Source organism: Oncorhynchus gorbuscha, linkage group LG05 (assembly GCF_021184085.1).
Source record: "Oncorhynchus gorbuscha isolate QuinsamMale2020 ecotype Even-year linkage group LG05, OgorEven_v1.0, whole genome shotgun sequence".
Classification (NCBI taxonomy): domain Eukaryota; kingdom Metazoa; phylum Chordata; class Actinopteri; order Salmoniformes; family Salmonidae; genus Oncorhynchus; species Oncorhynchus gorbuscha.
Genome location: NC_060177.1, coordinates 9,275,922 through 9,287,204, shown reverse-complemented (window position 1 = coordinate 9,287,204; position 11,283 = coordinate 9,275,922). Strand labels below are relative to the sequence as shown.

The 11,283-nt window shown below is 49.6% G+C and overlaps 1 protein-coding gene across 1 annotated transcript in view; it reads left to right on the top strand.

Moving 5' to 3' along the window:
* LOC124035400 (A disintegrin and metalloproteinase with thrombospondin motifs 17-like) overlaps positions 1-11,283 on the top strand; it is a 112,129-nt gene that overhangs the window by 302 nt on the left and 100,544 nt on the right. Inside the window, exon 2 of the mRNA XM_046348851.1 lies at positions 574-950. Coding sequence (XP_046204807.1) covers positions 574-950 — 377 coding nt within the window. The remainder of the gene's footprint in view (positions 1-573; positions 951-11,283) is intronic.

Sequence of the window (11,283 nt, the reverse complement as noted above, 5' to 3'; positions counted from 1 at the left end):
CTCTCTCTCTCTCTCTCTCTCTCTCTCTCTCTCTCTCTCTCTCTCTCTCTCTCTCTCTCTCTCTCTGTCTCTCTCTCTCTCAATTAAATTTAAATGGGCTTTGTTTGCTTGGGGAATCTGTCTCTCGCTCTCTCTCTCTCTTGCTCTCTCTTTTATTTTTCTCTCCCTCTATCTCTCTATTTTATTCCCCCCCCCTCTATCTCTCTCTCTCTCTCAAAATGTTCTGTGCTGCTCTGCAAGAGTAACTTTGCTGCAGCTGTGTCTGCGTTTTCTCTGCCGTTTTCCAGCGCCCCTCTCACAACGAAGTTACACACAATGCGAGATGAGTTGAATAAGTGACTTGAATAAGTTCGATGACCCCAAATATACCTTATTTAATGACCAATACATAGTACAATTCTCCCCATTTGTTGTGAAATAGGCTGCTATGTCATTGAATAACTAGCCTACATCACACCACAAACAGCTCAAGACACCCAATATGAAAACAATAGCATATTGTTTTCAAACAGACGTTGACACAGAAAGTTACACTCAATGTTTCATAAGTTATTCCCTTCTCCTTTCCCATAGACCACTCCTGTTTTAACACGGACTTAGTGGACATGGTGGTCCCCGTGGAGCTCTCTGGAGAGGAGGCTCACCTGTTGCATGACTCATCCAGGCGCAGCGCGCGTCGGCGCGGCCAGCGCTCTGTCGATTCCCGGGGTGGACTAAACTCTGTGGAGGACACCTTGTTTTTATCTTTACCTGCGTTTGGAAAAGACCTGTACTTACGCCTGAAAAGGGATGCCGCTTTTCTGTCTGAGGGGTTTGTGGTCGAGGAGAGGGGAGGCGAAACAGACCCCCCTAAATGGTCGCACCTGGCCAGAGACCAGCTCTGCTTCTACTCGGGATGGATTGTCAACCACACTGACTCTTTTGCCTCCCTCAACACCTGCAGCGGTCTGGTAAACTACTTCTCCTTCACCTGCTATTGTTTTCTGGGAGGTTTTAAGTGTTCAGGAATTCATACTGTAGCTTTATATTGTTACACACACACACACACACACACACACACACACACACACACACACACACACACACACACACACACACACACACACACACACACACACACACACACACACACACACACACACACACACACACACACACACACACACACACACACACACACACACACACACACACGACTGTCACTTCCATTCATAATAACTACCCTGAACTACACACACCATAATAACTACCCTGATCTACACACACCATAATAACTACCCTGAACTACACACACCATAATAACTACCCTGATCTACACACACCATAATAACTACCCTGATCTACACACACCATAATAACCTCCCTGATCTACACACACCATAATAACCTCCCTGATCTACACACACCATAATAACCTCCCTGATCTACACACACCATAATAACCTCCCTGATCTACACATACCATAATAACTACCCTGATCTACACACACCATAATAACCTCCCTGATCTACACACACCATAATAACTACCCTGATCTACACACACCATAATAACTACCCTGAACTACACACACCATAATAACTACCCTGATCTACACACACCATAATAACCTCCCTGATCTACACACACCATAATAACTACCCTGATCTACACACACCATAATAACTACCCTGTACTACACACACCATAACAACTACCCTGATCTACACACACCATAATAACTACCCTGATCTACACACACCATAATAACTACCCTGTACTACACACAGCATCTTATGTCATTGACAGTAGAGTCAGATCGGATGGATCCAAACCAACATGAGCATATGAGTTAAAGTCAAACGAATTGGACAAATTGCATGATCTTTTTCTTGGCATTTCATGCATTCTAAAGTCAGTGGGCCTGGCAGGTTTTTTTCTCTCCCCAGGCCTGCGTGGGATATTATTATCTGGAAAATGAGGTCACGATTGTTTAAATGTTATATCCATTTGTGGAGGGATAGAAGTGGCTCAGGATAGCTGACACCTACAGCTGTATATAAGGACGAACGCTGACTTAAGTTGTGTGTGTGCACATACATGCACGTGTGTGCCAGCACGTACACACACACACACACACACACACACACACACACACACACACACACACACACACACACACACACACACACACACACACACACACACACACACACACACACACACACACACACACACACACACACACACACACACACACACACACACACACACACACACGCACACCCACGCACACACACGCACGCACACACACACCCACGCACACACACGCACACACACACACACACACGCACACACAATGTCAAAGAGACACTATGCAGGCCCTCCTTTTGTTCATTGAATTGTTAATTTTTACTCAGTAGGTAAAATGCAAGGTAAGACAAACTGTGTGTGTGTGTGTGTGTGTGTGTGTGTGTGTGTACGCGCGTGTGTGTGTTTGTCTGTATGTGGGGGTCTGTGTGTGTGTGTGTGTGTGTGTGTGTGTGTGTGTGTGTGTGTGTGTGTGTGTGTGTGTGTGTGTGTGTGTGTGTGTGTGTGTGTGTGTGTGTGTGTGTGTGTGTGTGTGTGTGTGTGTGTGCCCACGTGGTCTCTCTGTGTTAGTATCAGTAGGCTACTTGAGGGGAGAAGACACAGGACAAACTGGGCCCTAATAGTTTTCTTCCCTGGATAGCTCTCTCTGTCTGTGGCCAGGTCACTGGAAGTATCTGTCACGCCTGCTCCCGCTCCCCCATGCCCTAGCTGGCTGGAGAGGTTCCCATGCCCTATCTGACTCGAGAGGTTCCCACGCTCTAGCTGGCTCGAGAGGTTCCCATGCCCTATCTGACTCGAGAGGTTTCCACGCCCTAGCTGGCTCAAGAGGTTCCCATGCCCTATCTGACTCGAGAGGTTCCCACGCTCTAGCTGGCTCGAGAGGTTCCCATGCCCTATCTGACTCGAGAGGTTCCCATGCCCTAGCTGGCTCAAGAGGTTTCCATGCCCTAGCTGGCTCAAGAGGTTTCCATGCCCTAGCTGGCTCAAGAGGTTTTCCATGCCCTAGCTGGCTAATGAGGTTTCCATGCCCTAGCTGGCTCAAGAGGTTTCCACGCCCTAGCTGGCTCAAGAGGTTTCCATGCCCTATCTGGCTGGAGAGGTTCCCATGCCCTATCTGACTCGAGAGGTTCCCACGCTCTAGCTGGCTCGAGAGGTTCTCCACGCCCTAGCTGGCTCGAGAGGTTCCTACGCCCTAGCTGGCTCGAGAGGTTCCCAAGCCCTAGCTGGCTCGAGAGGTTCCCACGCCCTAGCTGGCTCGAGAGGTTCCCACGCCCTAGCTGGCTCGAGAGGTTCCCACGCCCTAGCTGACTCGAGAGGTTCCCACGCCCTAGCTGGCTCGAGAGGTTCCCACGCCCTAGCTGGCTCGAGAGGTTCCCACGCCCTAGCTGGCTCGAGAGGTTCCCATGCCCTAGCTGGCTCGAGAGGTTCCCACGCCCTAGCTGACTCGAGAGGTTCCCTTGCCCCGGTTGGCTCGGATGGCGCCCATCCCACGTCGGGCCTCAGCTGGATCGTTAGTTCTTGTTCGCCCAGCCAGTCCAGGAGTTTGTTTTGTTGGTGACGTCGGGGTGGATTCCGCCGCCGATGGAACTGGGGGTTCCTCCCCGTACCTGCTTCGTCTCTCCAGCATCATTCAATGTGACAGTATCCCTCTACCTAGCCTTGTAGCCTTGGAAGTGTGTGTCATGTTCGTCATAATGATTGGATCAAGGTGCAGCGTGGTATGTGGACATTCTCTTTTTTCATGAATGAACAAAAACAACAAACAACCAAAGGAAACGTGAAGCCATACCAACTAGTGCTGACAGGCAACTACACATAGACAAGATCCCACAACACAAATTAGGAAAAGGGCTACCTAAATATGATCCCCAATCAGAGACAACGATAAACAGCTGTCTCTGATTGGGAACCATATCAGGCCAACATAGACATACAAAAACCCCTAGACATACAAAACCCCCTAGACATACAAAAACCATAGACATGCAAAAACCCCTAGACATACAAAAACCCCTAGACATACAAAACCCCCTAGACATACAAAAACATACAAAAACCATAGACATACAAAAACTAGAGTACCCACCCTAGTCACACCCTGACCTAACCAAAATATATAGAAAAACATATCTAAGGTCAGGGCCTGACAGTGTGTGTCTGTCAGTCTGTCAGTCTGTCTGTTTATAGGACCCTATACAGTACAAGAGACAGTACATCAGTATCCGGGAGCGAACAGCAGCATTACAACTACCATCACCAGGCAACAACTTCATACACTATAATTGGCTCTAGATATTTTGCTGGTCAGGCCATGTGGTGTGAAAAAACACGATTGATGTACCACCCTTTAAGTGAGGGGAAATATGAAATGGTTTTCTGCTGTGTTGCAGCAGCATTGTTTACACTGAGGCTCAGCTTGGAGCTAGTGCCTGGTGGATGTCTTTCCTGTGTTGCAGCAGCATTGTTTACCATGAGGCTCAGCTTGGAGCTAGTGCCTGGTGGATGTCTTTCCTGTGTTGCAGCAGCATTGTTTACACTGAGTCTTAGCTTGGAGCTAGTGCCTGGTGGATGCCTTTCCTGTGTTGCAGCAGCATTGTTTACACTGAGGCTTAGCTTGGAGCTAGTGCCTGGTGGATGCCTTTCCTGTGTTGCAGCAGCATTGTTTACACTGAGGCTTAGCTTGGAGCTAGTGCCTGGTGGATGTCTTTCCTGTGTTGCAGCAGCATTGTTTACACTGAGTCTTAGCTTGGAGCTAGTGCCTGGTGGATGTCTTTCCTGTGTTGCAGCAGCATTGTTTACCCTGAGTCTTAGCTTGGAGCTAGTGCCTGGTGGATGTCTTTCCTGTGTTGCAGCAGCATTGTTTACCCTGAGTCTTAGCTTGGAGCTAGTGCCTGGTGGATGTCTTTCCTGTGTTGCAGCAGCATTGTTTACCCTGAGTCTTAGCTTGGAGCTAGTGCCTGGTGGATGTCTTTCCTGTGTTGCAGCAGCATTGTTTACACTGAGGCTCAGCTTGGAGCTAGTGCCTGGTGGATGTCTTTCCTGTGTTGCATCAGCATTGTTTACCCTGAGTCTTAGCTTGGAGCTAGTGCCTGGTGGATGTCTTTGCTATATTAGCCTGCTGTGGCTACAGTATGTTGTAACACACTTAGCACAGTGTTCTATTTTACCCTGAAATACCAGCCGTTATTCACTTAACCCTGCCTCACACTGGAAGCTCTGAGGCTGGCCGCATGCAGGCTCTGCTTTCACATTGTGTCGTGTTGTGAATGTGGCCAAGTGAACAGCCACATGCCTGTTTAAGGCTAAGACTTTCTTTCTTTCTTTCTTTCTTTCTTTCTTTCTCTCTCTCTCTCTCTCTCTCTCTCTCTCTCTCTCTCTCTCTCTCTCTCTCTCTCTCTCTCTCTCTCTCTCTCTCTCTCTCTCTCTCTCTCTCTCTCTCTCTCTCTCTCTCTCTCTTTTTCCCTCTCTACTTCACTGTGTACATAACCGTGATTGCTGAATGGACAATTAGTCATCGGTGTCTCTTTTTTAAAAATATTTATTTTTACCTTCGGCTTATTCTGACCGAGAAGAAGACAGCATTATCCTTCCAACGCTAGTTGCCATGGAAACGGCTCATAGGTTCTGTAATTGCTGCCGCTGGGCTTTTGGAATACCTTTAAGACACTGTGTGTGGCTCTGGATTGCTTGTTAATGCCATGTCAACTCATTTTACTAGCCCTGCCAGGCGCAGCTTTACAATATAACCATGGATCCTTAGTAAAGCCTTACAAAACCTTGAAGCAGGCCAATTCTACTTTTCCCACAATGATTCATGTTGTAGGGAGTTTGTGTCTGTCTGTACCTGTCAGAGAGGATGAAAGAGTGAGTTTTATGTTCCTCTTTCTTTCTTTCTTTCTTTCTTTCTTTCTTTCTTTCTTTCTTTCTTTCTTTCTTTCTCTCTCTCTCTCCCCCCCTCTCTCTCTCCCCCTTGCTCTCTCTTCTCTCCCCTCTCTCTCTTCTCCCCCTCTCTCTCTCTTCTCCCCCTCTCTCTCTCTCCCCTCTCTCTCTTCTCTCCTCTCTCTCTTCTCCCCCTCTCTCTTTCTCCCCCCCTCTCTCTCTCTTCTCTCACCCTCTCTCTCTTCTCCCCCTCTCTCTCTCTTCTCTCCCCCTCTCTCTCTCTCTCCCCCTCTCTTCTCTCCACCTATCTCTCTCTTCTCTCCCCCTCTCTCTCTTCTCTCTCTTCTTTCTTTCTTTCTCTCCCCCTCTCTCACTCCCTCCCCTTTCTCTCTTCTCTCCCCCTCTCGCTCTTCTCTCCCCCTCCACCCTCTCTCTCTCTCCCCTCTCTCTCTTCTCTCCCCCTCTCTCTCTTCTCCCCCTCTCTCTCTTCTCCCCCTCTCTCTTCTCTCCCCCTCTCTCTCTTCTCTCCCTCTCTCTCTTCTCTCCCTCTCCCCCTCTCTCTCTTCTCCCCTCTCTCTCTTCTCTCCCATCTCTCTTCTCCCCCATCTCTCTCTCTTCTCTCCCCATCTCTCTTCTCCCCCTCTCTCTCTCTTCTCTCCCTCTCTCTCTCTTCTCTCCCCTCTCTCAGCACTCCCCTCTGCTTCCTTCTCTTCCCCTCTCTCTCTCTCTCTCTCTCTCTCTCTCTCTCTCTCTCTCTCTCTCTCTCTCTCTCTCTCTCTCTCTCTCTCTTTTCTCCCCCTCTCTCTCTCCCCCTCTCTCTCTTCTCTCCCCTCTCTCTCTTCTCCCCCTCTCTCTCTCTTCTCCCCCTCTCTCTTCTCTCCCCCTCTCTCTCTTCTCTCCCCTCTCTCTTCTCTCCCACTCCCCCCCTCTCTCTCTTCTCCCCCTCTCTCTTCTCTCCCTCTCTCTTCTCCCCCATCTCTCTCTCTTCTCTCCCCATCTCTCTTCTCCCCCTCTCTCTCTCTTCTCTCCCCCTCTCTCTCTTCTCTCCCCCTCTCTCTCAGCACTCCCTCTGCTTCCTTCTCTCCCCCTCTATCTCTCTCTCTCTCTCTCTCTCTCTCTCTCTCTCTCTCTCTCTCTCTCTCTCTCTCTCTCTCTCTCTCTCTCTCTCTCTCTCTCTCTTTTCTCCCCCTCTCTCTCCCCCTCTCTCTCTTCTCTCTCCCCTTCTCTCCCCTCTCTCACTTCTCTCCCTCTCTCTCTCTCTCTCTCTCTCTCTCTCTCTCTCTCTCTCTCTCTCTCTCTCTCTCTCTCTCTCTCTCTCTCTCTCTCTCTCTCTCTCTCTCTCTCTCCCCTTGCTTCCTCTCTCTCCCCTCTCTCTCAGCACCCCTCTCTGCTTCCTTCTCCACCCCCCTCTCTTCTCCCCTCTCTCTCTTCTCCCCTCTCTCTCTCTCTTCTCTCCCCTCTCTCTCTCTCTTCTCCCCTCTCTCTCTTCTCTCCTCTCTCTCTCTTCTCCCCCTCTCTCTCTCTTCTCCCCTCTCTCTCTCTTCTCTCCCTCTCTCTCTCTTCTCTCCCTCTCTCTCTCTCTCTCTCTCTCTCTCTCTCTCTTCTCTCCCATCTCTCTTCTCTCCCCCTCTCTCTTCTCTCCCCCTCTCTCTCTCTTCTCCCCCTCTCTGTCTCTTCTCTCCCCCTCTCTCTCCCCCTCTCTTTCTCCCCCTATCTCTCTATTCTCTCCCCCTCTCTCTCTTCTCTCCCCTCTCTCTCAGCACTCCCCTCTGCTTCCTTCTCTCCCCCTCTCTCTCTCTCTCTCTCTCTCTCTCTCTCTCTCTCTCTCTCTCTCTCTCTCTCTCTCTCTCTCTCTCTCTCTCTCTCTCTCTCTCTCTCTTCTCACTCTTATTTCTTTCTTTCTTTCTCTCTCCCCCTCTCTCTCTCCCCCTCTCTCTATATTCTCTCCCCCATCTCTCTCTCTTCTCCCCCATCTCTCTCTCTCTCTCTCTCTCTCTCTCTCTCTCTCTCTCTCTCTCTCTCTCTCTCTCTCTCTCTCTCTCTCTCTCTCTCTCTTTTCTCCCCCTCTCTCTCTCCCCCTCTCTCTCTTCTCTCGCCCCTCTCTCTCTTCCTCCCCCTCTCTCTTCTCTCCCCTCTCTCTCTTCTCCCCCATCTCTCTCTCTCTTCTCTCCACCTCTCTATCTTCTCCCCCCTCTCTCTTCTCTCCCCTCTCTCACTTCTCTCCTCTCTCTCTCTCTCTCTCTCTCCCCCTTGCTTCCTCTCTCTCCCCTCTCTCTCAGCACTCCTCTCTGCTTCCTTCTCTCCCCCTCTCTCTCTTCTCCCCCTCTCTCTCTTCTCTCCCTCTCTCTCTCTTCTCCCCCTCTCTCTCTCTTCTCCCCCTCTCTCTCTTCTCTCCCTCTCTCTCTTCTCCCCCTCTCTCTCTCTTCTCTCCCCATCTCTCTTCTCTCCCTCTCTCTTCTCTCCCCTCTCTCTCTCTTCTCCCCCTCTCTGTCTCTTCTCTCCCCCTCTCTCCCCCTCTCTTTCTCCCCCTATCTCTCTATTCTCACCCCCTCTCTCTCTCTTCTCACTCTTATTTCTTTCTTTCTTTCTCTCCCCCTCTCTCTCTCCCCCTCTCTCTATATTCTCTACCCCTCTCTCTTCTCTCCCCCTCTCTCTCTCTTCTCTCCCCCTCTCTCTGAGCACTCCTCTCTGCTTCCTTCTCTCCCCTCTCTCTCTCTTCTCCCCATCTCTCTCTCTTCTCTCCCCCTCTCTCTCTTCTCCCCCTCTCTCTCTTCTCTCCCACTCTCTCTCTCCCCCTCTCTCTCTTCTCCCCCTCTCTCTCTCTCTCCCCCTCTCTCTTCTCCCCATCTCTCTCTCTTCTCCCCACTCTCTCTTCTCTACCCCTATCTCTCTTCTCCCCCTCTCTCTCTTCTCTCCCACTCTCCCCCTCTCTCTTCTCCCCTCTCTCTCTTCTCTCCCCCTCTCTCTTCTCCCCCATCTCTCTCTCTTCTCTCCCCTCTCTTCTCTCCCCTCTCTCTCTCTTCTCTCCCCCTCTCTCTCTTCTCTCCCCCTCTCTCTCAGCACTCCCTCTGCTTCCTTCTCTCCCCTCTCTCTCTCTCTCTCTCTCTCTCTCTCTCTCTCTCTCTCTCTCTCTCTCTCTCTCTCTTTCCCCTCTCTCTCTCCCCCTCTCTCTTCTCTCGCCCTCTCTCTCTTCCCTCCCCCTCTCTCTTTCTCCCTCTCTCTCTTCTCCCCCATCTCTCTCTCTCTTCTCCCCTCTCTCTTCTCTCCCCCTCTCTTTCTCTCCCCCTCTCTCTCTCTCTCTTCTCCCGCCCTCTCTCTTCTCTCTCTCTCTCTCTCTTCTCTCCCCCTCTCTCTCTTCTCCCCTCTCTCTCTCTTCTCTCCCCCTCTCTCTCTCTTCCCTCACCCTCTCTCCCTCTTCTCTCCCCCTCTCTCTCTCTCTTCTCCCCCTCTCTCTCTCCCCCTGTCTTCTTCCCCCTCTCTCTCAGCACTCCTCCATGCTTCTTCTCCCTAGCCCTGAGGAGGTGTGTGCTGAGATGTAAATTGGAGAGTTTGTGCTGACTCTTCTTCTCTCAGTCTGTTCTCTGGGAATGCCCTTCCTTTCTATTTGGCACATTTGGCAATGCACCCTACACAAGGAGCTGTTATGCACAGGGCTGGTTCTTGCCATCCTGACACCCTAGGCGGAAAAACATGTATTTTCCAAAGTAAATGTTATGAATGTCTATCTATGTGGTAAGCCTACCATTTGTAAAACACCAAAAAAGACATGGGGGCTGGACCAAAAGAGGTCGGCTCATGTTTACTGGGGTGTAGCCTACCATGTCGGCAGCAGTGGAATCCTGTGACTAATCAATTTGGTGATTTAAACTCTGAATATCAACTACCCAACTTTATCAGATCGAGGGAAAGATGAACAGAGCAAAGTACAGAGGGATCCTTGATGAAAACCTGCTCCAGACCGCTCAGGACCTCAGACTGGGGTGAAGGTTCACCTTCCAATAGGACAACGACCCTAAACACATAAACGACCCTAAACACATGACAATGCAGGAGTGGCTTCCGGACAAGTCTCTGAATGTCCTTGAGTGGCCCAGCCAGAGCCCGGACTTGAACCTAATTGAACATCTCTGGAGAGACCTGAAAAAGCTGTGCAATGACGCTCCCCATCCAACCTAACAGAGCTTGAGAGGATCTGCAGAGAAGAATGGGAGAAACTCGCCAAATACAGGTGTGTCACGCTTGTAGCGTCATACCCAAGAAGACTCGAGGATGTAATCACTGCCAAAGGTTCTTCAACAAAGTACAGGTTCTGAATACTAATGTAAATGTGATATTTCAGTTTTTTTATTGATACATTTGCAAAAAATGTAAAACAGTTTTTGCTTTGTCATTATGGGGTATTGTGTGTAGATTGATGAGGGGGAAAAAATGATTTAATACATTTTAGAATAAGGCTGTAACGTAACAACATGTGGATAAAAATCAAGGGGTCTGAATACTTTCTGAATGCACTGTATTTGCACTGAGGTTTTATGTGTTGTTGGAGGTGCGTGTTGGTCAGCTCAGTTCAGAAAAGGCTGCCCTCGTCAATCTGCCGCCACAAGCGGCTGACTAATCCTGCCTGTTGAGCGGGTCGGCCGTGTTAATATGTTGAGCCGTGTTAATACGATGAGTCGTGTTAATACGTTGAGCCGTGTTAATACGTTGAGCCATGTTAATACGTTGAGTCGTGTTAATACGTTGAGCGGGTCGGCCGTGTTAATACGTTGAGCGGGTCGGCCGTGTTAATACGCTGAGCGGGCCGGCCGTGTTAATACGTTGAGTCGTGTTAATATGCTGAGTCGTGTTAATACGTTGAGTCGTGTTAATACGTTGAGTCGTGTTAATACGTTGAGTCGTGTTAATACGTTGAGTCGTGTTAATACGTTGAGCCGTGTTAATATGTTGAGTCGTGTTAATACGTTGAGCGGGCCGGCCGTGTTAATACGTTGAGCCGTGTTAATACGTTGAGTCGTGTTAATACGTTGAGTCGTGTTAATACGTTGAGTCGTGTTAATACGTTGAGTCGTGTTAATATGCTGAGTCGTGTTAATACGTTGAGTCGTGTTAATACGTTGAGTCGTGTTAATACGTTGAGTCGTGTTAATACGTTGAGCCGTGTTAATACGTTGAGTCGTGTTAATACGTTGAGTCGTGTTAATACGTTGAGCGGGCCGGCCGTGTTAATACGTTAAGCCGTGTTAATACGCTGAGTCGTGTTAATACGTTGAGCGGGCCGGCCGTGTTAATACGTTGAGCGGGTTGGCCGTGTTAATACGTTGAGCGGGTTGGCC